Source organism: Vespa crabro, chromosome 16, assembly GCF_910589235.1.
Source record: "Vespa crabro chromosome 16, iyVesCrab1.2, whole genome shotgun sequence".
Taxonomy (NCBI): Eukaryota; Metazoa; Arthropoda; class Insecta; order Hymenoptera; family Vespidae; genus Vespa; species Vespa crabro.
The window spans coordinates 4,567,061-4,584,986 of record NC_060970.1 but is presented as its reverse complement, the minus strand read 5'-3'; the positions used below and the strand labels follow the sequence as shown (position 1 = coordinate 4,584,986).

At 40.8% G+C, this 17,926-nt stretch overlaps 1 protein-coding gene across 4 annotated transcripts in view; it reads right to left on the bottom strand.

Moving 5' to 3' along the window:
- LOC124429881 (homeobox protein cut-like) overlaps positions 1-17,926 on the bottom strand; it is a 141,493-nt gene that overhangs the window by 3,612 nt on the left and 119,955 nt on the right. For 2 of the 4 annotated variants that reach the window (XM_046975681.1, XM_046975683.1), the window contains exons 4-8: positions 12,859-13,177; positions 8,649-10,181; positions 886-1,240; positions 94-748; positions 1-14 (exon numbers count right to left, since the gene is read on the bottom strand). The exon at positions 1-14 is cut by the window's left edge. In XM_046975681.1, coding sequence (XP_046831637.1) covers positions 1-14; positions 94-748; positions 886-1,240; positions 8,649-10,181; positions 12,859-13,177 — 2,876 coding nt within the window. The remainder of the gene's footprint in view (positions 15-93; positions 749-885; positions 1,241-8,648; positions 10,182-12,858; positions 13,178-17,926) is intronic. The other 2 variants (XM_046975684.1, XM_046975682.1) reach the window with 2 other exon arrangements.

Sequence of the window (17,926 nt, the reverse complement as noted above, 5' to 3'; positions counted from 1 at the left end):
AATTGTTCTTTTACCTGTTAAAATGTTCGACGCGATGATAATTGGAACTCGTTAAATGAATATAAAAATAAAACGTTTGAAAATCATTCTCACCCTCTTTACGATGTCCTCGGTATTAAGATTATTGTACATGTCGAATTGTTGTTGAGTAATGGGAGGAAGAACGGCCTTTAGTGGTCTTTGATTAGAAGCATGATGGGTCGGAGTGGACGGTTGGCTGATTAGGCTGTTCGTGATGGAGGCCATCCTTTGGAGCGGACTGGCCGCAGCAGCGCCAGAAAAATCTTCACTTGGCGTCATCGCTGGAGGTAGTATGGAATTACCGAGTGGTGAACTCGCACTGGAACCACCGGGCGTCGATTGGGCTCCCGTAGTCTCTTGTTTAGGCCTGACCAATGAGAAAGCGCTACCTGCATGTCTCATTGCTTCTTCCATCTTCTCCTTTTCCTCCTCCGTAACGCCGTTTATCATCTTATTCCTTATATCCATTTTTCCTAAACTCAAGTCCTGTACACCACCGCCATTTGTCGCCAAGTGATGTTGCTGAAGAGCCTGCTGTTGAAGAGCTAATAAACCAGGAAGCCCAGGTAATCCTGGCAAACCTGTTAACGCCGAATTTTGTCCAGGACCAGCGTTCAACTTTTGTAACTCCCGATGATAAGCGTCTAATGCCAGTCTGATATCCTCTTGAGTTCTTTCTATACCTTGTAGACCTTGGGCACCGCTGAAAAAATGCGGAAACACCGCGCTACGATCAATCGAGGTCGTGTGCTGTCCTCATTAATAATCAATCGGAAATGGCGAAGTTCGCGTACGATTTAAGGAAGAGGAGTTTGTGAATTAGAGAGTCGTCGACCGGAATAGAAGAAGCTTTCGAGATCTTACCTAGGAGGGAATTCTCGTGGTCCACGAAGATCCTCCACTCTCCTTCCCATAAGTTTAGTTAACTCTTCCTGATAAATCCTGACTACCTTTTCCGGGGGAATGTCATCGTTTTCGTACTTCTTCAGTCTCCTATTTTGGCTGTCGAGTCTGTCCTTACTAAACGGACTCGGACAGCCAATTCTGCTAGGACTCTTACTGTCCGCATCGTTCGAGACCTCATGCTCGCCTCTCATTTGTAGATGACCAGATTCCGAGAGGATATGGGCCAACCTCTCGTCGCTCATTTCTGGCGGACCACTTTCCTGTGGTCCACGCGCGAAAGGTGGCATTCCCTGCTCCTTGCCTGAAACATACTCTACGGGTGAGGCACAACTTGTGGTGTGTTCTTACTCGGTTTCATCTTAGGGATATATAAAAAATACAATTATATAAGTACATATAATTCATTGTATAAATGCAGGATAACAAAAACAAAAAACAAAAAAAGGACAAAAATATTGTTCAAATTTTATCGAAATCCATCGATCTTTTTTATCGATCAATAGATCCCTGTGATCTCTCTCTCTCCCTCTCTACCTCTCTTTTTATCACATTTTTTTCTCTTGCCAAACGAGTATACGGAACTTCCTTCTTTGATTTTCGACCTCGACGAATAAATTTTCAACGAGAACGAAGTATACACCCGATGAAAGGTAATCCAAGGAAAATCCCTTTGGGCGATCCAGGGTTCGATCAAACGCGGAAGCAATTAATACGACGTAGAATCAATAGCACCGAAACGAATGCCGAAGGCGGGACGCGCGTGGAACTCGTCCGACGATAATTAAAATATCCTCTTCAGAGCCGCCTCCGCCACCGCCGCCGCCGCCGCCGCCGTCGCCGCCACCGCCACCGTCGTCGCCACCACCGCCACCGCTACCGCCTCGCCCTTGCGGTTCTTCGGCCCCCTTCGCTAACGCGTACCTACCAAGAGTGTCGTCCTCCTACGTGTTTCCCGTCTAATTGACCAATCAGCCGCAAGATTCAGACGAATGAGCCATCGATCACGCGTTTGATTGCTCCCGCATCCTCGACGTTTACGTCGTGCAAATTCGACGCCTCCGTGATTTCGCATTCCTTTCGAGAGATAGACAGAGAGAGAGGAAGAGAAAGAGATAGATAGATAGATAGAGAAAGAGAGAGAGAGAGAGAGAGAGAGAGAGACAGGAGGATAGATCGAGAGAAGGAGAATAACATGGGAGGCGAGAATTTACCGGTACGATCATCGAGCTAAAGCAATCTTTGCGTGAATCGTGCTCGAAATTATGTGTTGGAGGATGATTGCGGACGATCCATCAAAATCTGTCGACTCTTGCTCGACGTACAACATAGGTATTCCAAGACTTTCACACACAACGTGTTCCCATCAAATCTATTCGTTCTCTTCCGACAGAAATATGAGACACAAATCCAACTTTACTATTCTAAATTTCCCCCTTCCTTCCACCATTCCCCCTAGCCCCACTCTCATCTAACCTATTCCTAATGTAACATTATTTATATATATTAAAAAACATAAATCTACGGAGGAAAATATATTTCTACATTAATGCTCTAGGTCGATACTATCATTTTAATAAATTTAAAAACACCTATGTATAATATCGTCGTTTGCGAAACTTTTCATCGTCAGGCTTTAAAGTCTTTAAATTGATTCGAGCAAAAATAATCCCTTCTGTTTAACTTTCAATTAAGATTCTTGTCATTTAAAGTAGCTTGTAACGCTACGCACAAAGAGCCATAGTTATTAATAATCTTCCGTCAAAGGAATCGCATCTAAGGAATCTCATAGATCTTTTCTTCCGTTTCTTTTTCTTTTTTTTTGTTTTTTTTTTTTCTTTTTTTTTTGTTTGTTTTTTTTTTCTTTTTTGAAAAGAAAAATGAAAATAGAAAAAGAACATGTCACGACGAGTATCGAATGAATTATCTTTCCTTTCGTTTTTCATTCTTTTCTTTATTTTTCTCTTCTCTTTTATCTTTTATTTTTTTTTTCTTTTTCTTTTTCTTTCTTTCTTTTTCCTACGGAAATGTGACAAACGAGGAAATTTCTTTGCAAAGAGTATTAATGATCATACTTTGCAGGAACTTCCAAAGAAATTGGTTGCTCCGATGCGCATGAAACTGGGTGGTCCAGACTAGGACGAGAAGAAGAGAGAAAAAAGAAAAAAGGAAAAAAAAAAGAAGAAGAAGAAGAAGAAGAAACGAATACGACATCGACGACGACGACGGTTCAAGAAGGGTGGGATTTCGATTCGTAAGAACGAACGAACCGTGACATATGTATGTATGTACTTTGGTATATATATATATATATGTATATATATATATATATATACCCCTTACATACACGCATTGTCGCAACGCTTGAATTCGTGCCAGAAGACTTCGACTTATGCCAACGATTTTCCTTGCCATCCTTAGCACCCGACAGAATCCATAAATGATTATTTCTGAGAAGATTATGGACTTTTATCAGCTAAGATACGATATTCAAGAATTTAATCGCATTCGTAGTTCATTCATACTAAGAAGATAATCCTATCGAATTTTCATAAAAGATTCATCCTTTTGTTTTTAATCTAATCAGTTGAAAAATTAAAGATATTTAAGTGTAGGTGTACACATATTATATATATATATATATATATATATATATATATATATATATATCTATATGTATATGTAAACAATTTCCTTTTTCCGTTTTCTTTTTTTTTTTTTTTTTCTTTTTCTTTTTTTCTCTTTCCTCGAGAATTTGCACGAAAACCCTGAGAAACAGTTGAGAAAAGCGTGCGAATTGAGCGTGCTTCTCGATTATATCTACGATATATCCACCGGCATTTTCTCAAGAGAGTATCTTCAAGAAACTTTGAGGAGAAATAGAGATAGTGATAGAGATAGATAGATAGATAGAGGGAGAGAGAGAGAGAGAGAGAGAGAGAGAGAGAGACGGCAAAGAAGGTAATAAGAAAGAGAAGACGCAAAGTTAGCTAGTCAACGAGTTAGATCGCGATCTAACGCCTAGTGATCGTAGCCTGGTAACGATTGTAACGTACGATGAGCACAACTAATTATCGTCTCGTATCTCTGCTTCGCGCGAATACAACTTCGGACGGTTTAGAAGCGGCTCGCGTAATTAACCATTTCCGCTCTGATTTTTGTCTCTCTCTCTCTCTCTCTCTCTCTCTCTCTTTCTTTTTCTCTTTCTCTCTCAATCTTTTTCTCTACCTATATGACCTACTTTCTTTCGATAAGAATTCTAAGACAATAATAATAAGAAAAAAAAGAAAAAGAAAAAGAAAAGAAAAAAAAGAAATCATAAAGAAAGATCCAATCGATTCAATATACTTTTAATACAATGTGGACTCTCCTTGGAAAAAAAAAAAGAAAAAGAGAAAGAATAGAAAAAAAAAACAAGAAGAAGAAGAAAAAGAGAAAAAGAAAGAAAAAGAAAGTTTCTCTCCTCGTGAACGACGGAGAGCTATCTGTAAAAATTTGTCGACGTTAGAAATATGAATATCGGATATGGTTATGAACTCAATTATTGTTGATAATCTTGGACTTTTGAAAATTTTTATTCCTTTTGGCTTTCGGGCAAATTCGATGATTAGATCGCCGAGAAAATTGTGCTCGCGCGTAACACAATAGATCGCGGTTATGTGTGTGTCGCCATTGCCTTTGAGGCGGTACGTCGACAATGGCCGATTACAAAATCTGGAACGATTTCGTGAGAATTCCCTAAGCAACGAAGCAACGACTACTCTTAAGAAACAGCGTCGATTATTGCGTCGACGTTACCGTACGGTTGCGTCGCCTTCTAACCGAACGAATACTCTATTACGTTGCTACCAGTTGGTCGAGCTGCACCAATGGTAGCCATTGTCTTTCATAGAATCGTGTAGGTACGCGTGGAAACTCGTCCTCGTCCTCACATCGTCCTATCTTCGTCATCCTTCTTTTCTTTTTTTTTTTCTTTTTTCTTCTTCTTCTTCTCCTCCTCCTCTTCCTCCTTCACCTCTTCCACCTCATCTACCTTCTCGTTATTACTGTATCTAATAAAGAGCTACTCGAGAATCGGTACGCAACGAATCGGGCGTCTTATTGTTCGAAAAATAAAGAGAGAGAGAGAGAGAGACAGGGAGAGAGGAAGAGGGAGAGAGGAGGGAAAGAGCAATTAAAAAGATTCTCGAAGGTTTGATGACGGCAGTAAGTGCGAAACGGGTCAGCGATCTTTTGTCTTCGTTCTTATCAAAAGATGTATCGATTTTTACGATGGTCTCCAGCCCACCCCACCCCATCCCCCCCGTTGCCAACAATGAAATCATTCGATTGTTCCCTATGTACAAAGCTTTCTTAGGTTAAAATTTCACGATGTTTTTCTTTATTTTTTTTTCTTTTTTTCTTTTTTTTTTTTTTCCTTCGAAGAACTCGGGAATGTTTCTCAAAGTAATTTTTTACATTCATAATAAAAATATTTAAATATTCGACGAACGATAGGATTAAATATTTTATCATTTATTTTTATCTTGAAATTTAATGAAAATAGAGATAGAGTATAGGATCGGGAATAGATATTTGTTCTTAGAGGGGATTTGCTAAAATCACATGTAATGTCAAAATCATTCGGGTAAAGGGAGAGATAGGGAGAGAATCAGTTAGAGAAAAGCATATGAATAGAGAAATCGTCGTCAACTAGTCGAAGACAACTACGACGACGACGACGACGATGACGACGACGACTACGACGACGACTACGACGACGACTACGACGACGAATTCAGCGAATTCGACTGGCGCGGTAGAACAAGAAACAAAATCCTGCGATGAACTGACTTGGATCGGTACCAACTATCTTTATTACCGTAATCTCGTCCGTGCGTTGCTCTTGAAGGCAACGTAGCACGGTTGGTATGCTTAGATCAATTGTATTCTGCTATTCGCGCAAACGTGGGTACGGAAAATGTGCTCGCATAATCATCAGGATGGTGGGCAATAATAAACGTCTCGGACGTGCCGCACTAAATTGTGGGCCAAGATTCAGATATGTTTGTTGCTGGATTAGCAAGCGGCTACGTGTAACATATACACTCGATTATTTTTCATTTTTGGACACCGACCATCTTCGCCTCCGCCTTCGCGCCTTTTTCTTTTTTTTTTTTTTTCTTTTTACACGAAACTTCGTCACTGATCTTATCTTTTTTTTTTTTTTTTTTAGATAATCCACGTAATTTCTTAATGATAAACCACGACGAATATTGTTCAACAAAGCGAACCCACTTTGAATCATTTTCATATTTCGTGTTTTTCTTTTTTTTTTTTTTTCTTTTTTTTTTCTTTCTGACTATTCAAAAAAGTTAAATTTAAAGTACTCATCCTTAATTTAAATTACGAAGATAATTCTTTTTTTCTCATGACAATTTATCGTCTATAAATATTAAGTAAAAAGAAGAAGAAGAAGAAGAAGAATAAGAGGAAAAAGAAGGAATAGGAGAAGAAAAAGACGAAGAAAAAAGAAAGGAAAAGAAAAATGAAATAACTGATAGAATAAGTACCGAGTCTTACTAGATCGATTATACACACATACACTATAATGAATCCTTCAAAGACAGGTTCGCTCTGCACGCTCGAACGATTTCCAGTATCTATATCTATACCGTAATAAGTCGTTAGGCCAGGGTAGGTATTTAGTCGATGAAAACTTATCTTTCTGACGTGAACTCGACGATGGTCTTTTCAGGCGGAATAAAGTCTTGATGATTTTTGCCCATAAATCATGCGTCGATTACGGAACTTTCGGTCTATGAAATATGAGTATATTTATCCTTATGAGGATGATTCGCCCCCGAGTAAACGTTATACTCCGAACGATGACGTTGCAACGATTATCGGCGTCTTAGACAATGTATAGAGAATTTTCCGTATAACTTTATCCAATAGGAGTAAGTGTGAGAAGGGACCCAACCACCCCACCTCCTCGACCAGTTTTATTCATCGACACTACGTTAATTCATCCCTGAATATATTATTACTTCCTCCTCATCCTCTCTTTTATCGTTCAATTCTCTCTCAGCTTTCACCTTCCCTCCTCACCCCCTTCGTACTACTATCCACTATAACGTTCTGGCGAACGTTGGTCATGATTATCGTCGTCAGAGATCCTCAACGGAAACCGACAATCCATTGACGCATGACTCATGTTTTGTCACAGAGCCCGAGCTCTCTCATTGAATTTATTTTATACGCATTGAAATTTTCTTTTCCTTTTTCTCCCCTCTTTTTTTCCCCCCTTTTTTTCTTTCTTTCTCTTTTTTCTCTTTTTTTTTTTCCTCTCTTTTTTTTCTTTTTTTATTTCGCACGCCGGACGCGTACAGGACAGAGGATGCACCATTATTAAAGCTACGATCGACATCCTCTGACGATTGATATTAATATTTTTCACATAAAAGAGAGAGAGAGAGAGAGAGAGAGAGAGAGAGAGAGAGAGAAGGGCGAGGGAAAAGAGGAAGGGAAGGAAGAGCTTCCGATTCGAATTCATTCGATTCGTTTATTCATAAATTTGAAACGTCGTTCGATATCCTCTAGCGAATATTTCTAAATATCTGACCTGCTTATCTAAATCGATTTATTCTATATATATATATATATATATATATATATATATATATAATATATATAAATATAAAATCCATATATGTATGTTTTCGTAATGAGAAATTTTCTAAAACTAATTCAAAACGATCGAAAATTCATTGTTATGCCTGTCATTTACAATGAACGGTATATATATACTTAATACAATCGATCGGATAAGGTTCCCCTTATCAAACACTCTTGTCTCTCGTCTTTTCGATTTTCTAGGAGGAGCTTAGGTTATTTGTCTAAAACAACATGGCTGTCAAACGCAGAAAATAATCGATAACGACAGCGGATAGAGCAATGCTAGAAATTCTATGTAATTCATCTCTATTGATTTCTTACTTTCCTTCGATATCGCTTATCCATCTATTCAATGGATCGAACAATGATTTCTATGAGAACCGTCTGTCTGATTAACGAGAGACTCCAATGGTGGAGTAGTCTTATGTACAATGAAGATATAGGAATACGTAAACGCACGAGTATCTTTCCTTCATTTTGATTGTCGCGGATGCGAGAAGATAGAGGGATTCGACGTCTGGGATGAGCATTAAGTTCCTTTTCCTGCGGGATGCGGTTAGAGCGAATAGTATATAGTATAGTGTACCATCGATACCCGTATTAAGCAGCCAAGAGAGGTTAACGTATAGCTCCGTTGTTAGTGATTCGGCGAGATGGATTATTGGCAGTGCAAGGCAGAATAGAATATTTTCAAGATATTCGATCGATCGAGACAATGGTTGTTATCTTTGATCGTTAAAATGCTAAGTTACGATACAAAAATCATTTTAATAGTATTCACAAAATTAAATGTAATTGATCGTTTATTGGATGATTTACATATTTGTCAGGTTAAGTTTCGATCAAGCAACCTTTGTCTCGATCGATCGACATTTAGTTTCGGTGAGGGTCGTGTTCGAGATAATAAATATATATATATATTTGTGTGTGTGTATGTGTGTGTGTATATATATATATGTATATATATATATATATATATATATATATATATATATATATATATATGTATATATAAAACAGAAAGAGAGAATAAATGGAGAGATAGGTTGGAACGCATCGGTACTCACCTTTCTTGGGTATTAGGGACTTGAGCAGCATTACGGCGTTGTCATCGCAAGCCCAACCGTGCATCTTCCGATAACTATCGCGTCCCTTCTCGGTGAGTTTATCCCAAGGTTTTGGTTTGCTCAGTAATTCGCTGACTGTACCCTGACTCAATCCAAGTACATACTTGGCGAATAATCTCTGACCGATATTATGTATCGACAATAATTCTCTGACTCTTCTGGCTATGTGTAGGGTGTCAAGATTTTGCGAGGCATATTTGTCCATATTGTAACGCAACATTTCTTGAAGTCTCGCTTCCATCGGATCACCCTTTGGGATCAGTGATTCACCGAGTCTACCGGCCATACCGGCGGCACCAAATTCATCACCGAATCTGAACGGATGCGTTCTGTCATCGAAACGGAAGGGACTCTTTAGGGTATCGAGGACGCTTAATCCGCCTATATTGTTATTTGCTAGGTGATGACTGTTGTTATTGTTATTGTGACAGGATTCCTGATCGGCTGGACTTTTCGGCGGCGGCGCCGTTGAGACGGCGCTGGGCGTAACGCCTCCGCCGTTTACGGAGGCGGAGGAGGTGCTCGTCTCGACCATCGACGTGGGCGGTTGAAAGCTCGGCGGCGATGTCAGTGCGCTCGTCGACGATGGCGTCTGCGGCGCCGGCGTTTCGTGACCGGGAACTGGCGTCGACGCCTTCTCGCTTGAATCGAGACAACCGATGAGCGGCGTCGTGCCTAACGTCGTACCCAACGTCGTACCCAACGTCGTACCCAACGTCGTACCCAGCGTCGTACCCAACGTCGTACCCAACGCCGTGCCCAACGTCGACGTGCCCAACGACGTTGTACCAAGCGGCGTCGTTCCTAGGTTCGCTGTCGCCAGCGACGTCGTCCCCATAGACGTAGTACCCAAAGGCGTGCTCGATTTGGTCGGTGCATTTGTACTAGACGACGCTTCCGTTGGCGAGGGAAGATGATTTAGGCTGCTCGGCGTCGTAGGCGGATGGAGACCTATCAACGGTTGGACTTGCTGCAGCTGTTGTTGCGTTAATTGAGAGATTTGAGTGCTTTGCTGTTGCTGCTGCTGCTGTTGTTGCTGCTGTTGTTGTTGCTGTTGTACCTGTTGATGTTGCACCTGTTGGACTTGCTGCTGTTGCTGTTGTTGTTGCTGCTGTTGCTGTTGTTGTTGTTGTTGTTGCTGCTGCTGCTGCTGCTGCTGTTGTTGCTGCTGCTGTTGTTGCTGTTGTTGTTGATTTATAATTGACCTCTCCAACGTCCGCCTCCAGTTGGCGACGATCTCCTCGCCGAGGAAGGAGCCGAAGGTTTCGACGTTTTGGAGAGGCGGAGGGAAGAGGAGGCTGGAAGTCGTCGATGTTGCGGAGGAAGGTGTCGGCGTGGAGCGTGGCGGAAGGGACACCGAGGTCGGAGGTGGCGGTGGGGCTTGTTGGGAGGAAACGAGGGACGAAGGTGGCCCACCTCCGACCCCATGGGGCGAGGCGGTCGAGGCGCGCTGCAGGGGTGACGATAGTCCACCTGCAACCACCAAAAACACAAGGGACCCCGTCAACACGGTTGCACGCGCACTAGAGATATTCAACCTAATCATCTCCATCGTGAAACAGGATACTGACTTTCTGATCGTCGGCTTTTGGACTCTGCATTTCTTTTCTCTCTTTTTCTTATTCCTTTTTTTGCCTTGTTTTTTTTTTCCAATCTTTTTTCTTTTTCTTTTTTTTCCTTTTTCTCTCTCTCTTTTTTTTTTTTTTTTTTAATCTACGATCCTTTTCCATTCGATCTTCTTTCTTTTCCTCTTTTGAACACGACCTAGACTCTCTCCATTGCATCGTCGCATTCGGCGGCGTCTCGATATTATTTAAATGATGAAACGTTATTTTCATACTCAATCGGAAAATATATACGCGTACCAAAAGTTGCACGTTTATTGTTTGGAAAAAATAAATAAATAAAAATAAAAAAAAAAAAAAAAAAAGAAAAATGAGAAGATATCACGAAACTAAGAGGAGAGAATATATAAAATTGAAATCCTCGAAACGAACGGTAGAGGGTAAGAGGGAAGAGGAGGAGGGAGGAGATAGGAAAGAGGAATAAGGGATAACAAAAAGCTAATGTTGGAACAATCGAAAAGATATTACAAACGTTGGTCGAAGCGAATACGCATACGAGGAATTTGTGGTATTAAAGAACGGAAAATTAGGATGGTAAAAAAAGAAAAAAAAAAAAAAGAAATAGGAACGATGACGACGGATAAGAGAGAGCGTGTTTCGGTCGTTTAAATTCAGAAGAGAGAGAAAGAGAGAGAGGGATGTTCGTCGACGTTGATATATCCCTCTGGTTCTCTCTCTCTCTCTCTCTCTCTCTCTCTCTCTCTCTCTCACTTTCACTCTCTTTCTCTCTCTCACTCACTCTCTCTTTTCTACATGGGCTGCGTTTCTTTTTCTTTGTCCCTCTCGCCACGTACTTTTCTCTCCCTTTCTCTCTCTCGCCACCTCCGTCGTCCTGGATCGATTCATAATAAACTCCGTCCCCGAAACAATAGCCCGGGCCTGGGCAAATACTGCGAATATCGTCCACAAATTTGCGTGCAAGAGATTTGCTTATCCCAGTGTAGAGAGACGGTTCGTAGTGAGGACAGACGAAGGGAGGATGGCTCCAAAAAGTGGGAGGGACCGTGGAAGCGAATTCCGGTAACGTTTGGCAAAAGGTCGATGATGATGATGGGGTGGTGGTGGTGGTGGTAGTTGATGGGGGAGCGGGGAGGGGTTTTAGGGCAGATGTCGGAGGTGTACTTGGAATAGGGCAGAGAGATAATATGTGTTCCGTTACGTTAGTAGTACCTTCCGTGAGTGTACGTTAATATACATACGTACCGATGTGAGAGTGACTCGAAAAAAGTGCAGCCTAAGCAACGAAGGATTCGAGGGAGAATAAAGTTGAGTGAGAGAGAAAGAGAGAGAGAAAGAGAGAGAGAGAGAGAGAGAAAGAGATAGAAAGAAAAAGAGACAAACAGATAGAGAAAAAAGAAAAAATAAATGTTAGAGAGGGTATGATAAATCGCTGGAGTCAAAAAAGATGGTTGAAATATAAATAAGAATTAGAGACAGGAAGAGAGAGTTGGAGAATAGTGCGAACACATTGGCAAGCAAGGGTTATTTTGTTGTTGTTGTTGTTGTTGCAGTCATCGTCGTCGTCATCGTCATCATCGTCGTCGTCGTCGTCGTCGTTGTTGTTGTTGTCGTCGTCGTTAGTTTTTTTGTTCAATTTATTTCTCTTTTTTCTATTTTCCCTTTTTTTTCTTCTTTTTTTTTTTTTTTTTCCTTTTTTTTTTATTCGTTTTCGTAAGCTCCTTCGGTCATCCCCCTATTGTTTTATTTTTCATTTTTTATTTTATTCTTTTATTATTATTATACATTCGCGTTCTTGCATCCGCTTAAAATGACTCGTGCCCTATTTGTTATTTATTATTTCTTAACTAGCCGATATCGAGCCCATCGACGGAGCCTCGAGGAGAGAGAGTCGGCGACCGAAGATCAGAGCAGTAGCATAAGAATCAAAAGCGATATTATATGCGGTTGATGCTAATATGATACTAATAAGAAATCCTCTTTACATTAATTTTTCATTACGGTACCTTGAAATTTTCTCATCGATGCGTCTAATCTTAACTTATATATATACATATATATATATATGTATGCATGTATATCTATATACATAGATTTCTAATTGCTTAACGTTCTCGTTACTTTGGTATCGTGCAATGAAGTTAGTACAACACTACTACTAATTGCCTAAGTCACAATTCATCATTATTTTCGCAGCTCCTCTGTCAGAGTGATTGTATTCCGAAAGGAGGACAAAAAAGCAGTGGGGGTGGGGGGTGGAATAGTGAAACAAAAAATGAAAAAAAATAGAGGGGAAAAAAAAAGAAAAGAAGAAAGGCGATAATGATAAATCCGATCGCGTAAAGATTTGTCGAACGAAGCTCTCATTCGCGATTTGTTATTCGTTAACGCATAAACACGTGGAAGAAAATCATTAATACGGAGTTTTCGTTGTGCGCGAAATTTCGATCGAATTTACTTGATCGAGTATTTCTATATCGCGTATATATATATATATATATATAGAAAAAGAAAAAAAAAATTTAATCGATAATAATGAGAATGAGAGAACGTTATAATAAACTTACCGAGTGTGTCGGGTGTGTTCGGTGGTTTTAGACTTTCAGCTTGTTGGAGAGCTTTCGAACGTTCCATTAAAAGGTGTTCGAGACTCTTGCCAGGTTCGCCGGTTGGAATCTGAGAGAGATCGACCGACCTTAACACGCTGATCTCGCGCTTCAGGTCATCGTAATCTCTCTGCCGTTCCAATTTACTCTCCAATCTACTGATGTGCTGTCTTCGTGCCTCGAGTTCTTCCTCGAGACGCGCCGTCGCTTGCGCGCTCGTCTCTTGAAGACGTTGTAAATTCTGTTGTAACCTGGAGACCTCTTCCAACAGTTGACTGATCTGAAAGGAAAAAGAGAAAAAAAAAGGAAGGAAATTAAAGGAACATTTACGAGTTTTACATCGTTTAAAGAATCTATAAAACGAATGATAAATATTTTCTGAAGGATTTTCAACGTAGAATTGAAATGTTTACGGGATACGATTAAAGATGATTTTCATCGGGTTCTCGTTTCTTGCACGTTATTATTAAACCCTCATCGAGAGATAGGTGGTACACCGGTAACCATACCTTTACTCCAATTCAACCCTAACTCATAGTCGACTCGCTAGTTATTAAACATGAACGAGGGAATAATCGCATTATCGACGACGCAAATATGGAATCACATTTGCGACGTACTCCTTTCAACTCGAACCACCGGCCCAGGCATTGCTTATCCATAGGCGATATCCCCAAAGGAGCTTAGCAAAAGCTCTTTATTAATTTTATTGAGAATATATATGTGTATATATATATATATATATATATATATATATATATTATATACATATATACGAAATCGATAGATAGAATATAACGAACGATCCTACATATAATCAAGGTTGAATTATATTCGATATAATAAAAGAAAAGAAATAAGTTCTTCATAGATAAGTAGTCATCATTGTATCAACGTAGAAATGATCGTTCAACGAGTCGTTAACAATACAGGGAGTAGCTATCATCGCCTGATAAATAAGATCTACTACACCCTCGCAATTTTCGTTTACCCCGCAATATACTATTTTCTCTCTCTCTCTCTCTCTCTCTCTTGATTTTACACACTTTCGATGATACATAAGAGAGTAAAAGAGGTTTGTTATACGTCGAATGTATCCTATATTATTGTCTCACGTTCAATGATGCTGAAGCTCCTCGGCTCGAAGTGTCGTTGCATCATCATCATCATCATCATCATCATCATCATCATCGTCATCGATGACGGAAGAATCGTCGAATGCGATGCACATGCGAGTCGATTATCGTTGCGTTGCCACGATCAATCGCGATGAATTGCGATGAATCGCGAGCACTCGAAAGCTATCCATGTGTTTAGTCGAGTTCATGCAAGCGAATGCGTATCCGGACGAGCGAGAGGAGGAAATGGATGGATGAGTGAATGAGAGAGAGAGAGAAAGAGAGAGGGAGAGGGAAAGAGAGATGGAAAAAGAGGGTTTGGAAAGAGGTTGGGAAAGGAGATAGAAAACGAGCCGGGTTGGAGGATGGGACGATTTTAAAGCCGAATGCGTTTGCACTGTAGCGCGTACGGTGCAACGGGCGATGTGAACGAGATCGTATCAATTGTTTTTCCTCGTCGAGGCATCGCCCTCTTTTTTTCCGTGCAACGGGGGTTAATTGAGGAGCGAGGGCTTCAATTTTACAAAATTCACACCTCCGATCGTATCTGCGTTTATTCGAGAGAGAGAGAGAGAGAGAGAGAAAGCAAAAGAGAAAGAGAGAGTTCTGCCCGTATCAAAGACTTTAGGAAGGAAGTACCAAAAGAGAAATAATACAAACCACACCGGAGCACCGATTGTGATCATTATTTATCGACATATTCATTGAATCATATTATCTCAGAGATATTTCTAATTTCATTTAATTGATATAGTTAAATAAATATAGGCAAAATTTATCGAAAGACATTAAGTTGTACCAGTTAACGTATTACCTCTTCCCTATCCCAAACTCTTCGCCCTCATTCAAGACATTCTTCTATCAACTTTCTTAAACGACCAACCCCCACCACCCTTTCTTATCCTCTGACAATCCAACCGCGTTAGAAAAATCGAAGAACCTTGAGGTATGTACGTTGGTCAACCGGTACACATTTTTACCCTTTTGCTTGCTTTATATGTTGCCTCATCGTACGACGGCTATCTGTCGATTCTACCTTCGTTTTTTACTTTCCTTCTTTGATCGATACCTGCCGCCGCCGCCAACCTGAACTTAAGTTTTATCGGTATCGGGACTACACACCTGTCTCCTCTATCTATCTCTCTCTATTCTTTTCATTCGTCTCGTGCGTGTTCCACATTCATTTTACTATCTAGATTGTAAGACGATTGTAAGGCGAATAATTTTTTTTTTCTTTCTTTCTTTTTCTTTTTTTTTTCTTTTTCTTTTTTTTTTTTTTTTTATTATTTTTCTTTTTCTTCTAATTAACGCAATCATCGAGATAAACAAAGTGATAAACAAAAAGAAACTGAGATAAATTAATACCGAGTGTATTCAAGTATGTTCGTCGTTTTCTTTTCTTTTTTCTTTCTCTCTCCCTCTCTCTCTTTTTTCTCTCATCATTAAAAGCAACAGCGTTGTTGTTGGTCAATCTCACTTGAAAGATGTGCCCGTTGAAAATAATACCATTATACTCCCCCGTAATAACGCCAAGAGCGTAGGTTGTTCGTTTTCCAAGAGAGTTTCTTCCCAATTATTGAATTCAAAATCGTAGTTGGACCAGGTTTCCGCAAACGTCATGTGGCATAATTAAATCCTGCGTTATGGATAGCGGATCGTAAATTCGCACAAACACGGTGCTTGATAAATCAACTCGGCAAGCTCTGGATAACGGATAATGTACGTTGAGTAACGTTACGTCTAGTTAAGGCAAGGTTAAGAATTTACTGCTGCGACATATTGGAATCCGGAAATAAATGAAATGTGACGTGACGCAACGACAGTAATATAGATAGGAAGGTTACTGTCCCTAGGAACTCGTTGGCTCAGATATCGATAGTATTAATAACTACGCTCGGTTCCCCGTACGCGGTAACCAACAAGAAGAGACCAGTCGTAGAAATGTACGACATAATAACATTCCTAAATGTATGTATACGATGTTAGGATCATTGATAGTGAACATACTTTATCGATGACATTATTCTTTTAACAGATAGAGAAAAGAAATAAAATAGTACGAAATGTCCTGTCCTAAACAGAAACGAACATTCTACGAGTATTAAGGGAACCCTTTAAAAAGGGATCGAGGTCGCAAATCGAGTCGGAGTAGAAGGCAAAGGTCCAAGAGGGAGAATGACGGATGTATGGGAGTAAAAGGAGAAGGGGTAAAGAAAGGGGTGACGTTTCCACCTTTTCTGCTTCGGGAACAATGTCATCGAGAAAAGGAGGAGCCTCTCGTTAGCGAGATCCTCGGGTAAAAAAGGGGAGGTGAAGTGGCCGTGTTGGTATAGGTATAAACCCACGGGTATATGGGGTAGTGACCATCGGCTTCCCTAGATGAGAGAGACAGAGAGAAAGAGAGAGAGAGAGAGAGAGAGAGAGAGGGAGGGAGAGAGAGAGTGAGAAAGTAAGAGGTGGAGGAAAAACAACTGGGGCTTGATCGATGGTCGCGAAGCATGGCGATGGAGGTGGCGGTGAGGACGCGAAGGTGAGTCGAATCGGAAGACACGATCGGTCGTATGCAAATTAAAGCAGGACGTCGACGACGGTGCTGGTAATGGTGATGGTGTGTGCTTGTGATGGTTGTGCGCGAACTCGTAGGGGTAGGAAAGTCGAGGATAGAGAGAGAGAAAAAGAGAGAAAGAGAGAGAAAGAAAAAGAGGGAGATGGTGTCGTGTAAAGGACGAAGTAGCCACACGCGTCGGCATTGTTTCTTGACCATCGGTCCAACCGAGTCCTCCCATACCCTCCTCCGTTACCTTCGGCCCCTTTTCACCCCCCAACGAGCCCCTAATCCTCCGTGATTTTTGCTATTTGCATGATATAGGCGTTGGTGGGCCTTTGTTTGTCGAGCTATTGATCACATTTTCTCTCCCGCGGTATAATCAATCTTCACGCACACGTTACCAAGCTTTCTCGCACTTACGTCGACGACCAATACACATTCTCATTGAGGATGATGCGCGCGGGGGCGAGCGCGCGCGCGCCCTCGACCCCCGCGATCACACGCTTTGAAAACGTGTGCGTCGCACGCACACGTGACGCGCGGACCATCGCGGCTCTCTCTTTCTCTCTCTTTCTCTGACCCTTTCCAATAGACGTCCGCCACTGTGTGCCACGTTAGAAATATCCACCCCATTCCCCACTTCATCCTCTTCTCTTTCTCCTCTTCCTCCACCTCCTTCTCATCCACCTCCTCCTCCTCCTCCTTCCTACCTTTCTACCCCTTTTCCTGTACGCCCGTGTGAATACGTTGTACGAAAGGCAAGATGGCCGTTTGCTTCGTATTAATTTCGTGGCTCGCCCACCAATGATGAGTCGGGACGAGAGGTCGTTATAACCGTCGAAACGCAGGGCTCTCTCTTCGGTTCCGTCGCTTTTCCGCGGCCTCCCTTTCCTTTCCTACTCTCGACGTTTGTGCGCCCCTTCGACGTCGAAAACCTCACGGCATGCGTATGGTGTACCAACCATCCACGCACGCACGCACGCACTGCGAAACTTTTGGATTTTCATCTCCAACCCGCGTACATACTCTTATTGTTCTTATTCGTCTAATGAGATTAACTTTTGTTTAGACCGAAGTCGTTTCTTCTTTTTCTTTTCTTTTTTTTTTATTTCATTTTTTTTCAAGTGCTTCCCAAAATGAAAATCCCACGGAACGTATAAAGCGAAAAGTAAATTTCTTAATTAATAGTTTATCGATATATATATATATATATATATGTATGTATGTATATATACACACACAAATATGTATAGATAAATGTATGGATGTATAGATGAATGAAGAAATAGCTAAGACTTTTGGAAGATGTATATTAAATTAATAAATTTATTTTTAAATATCTATACCGTCGAAAATAATTTTC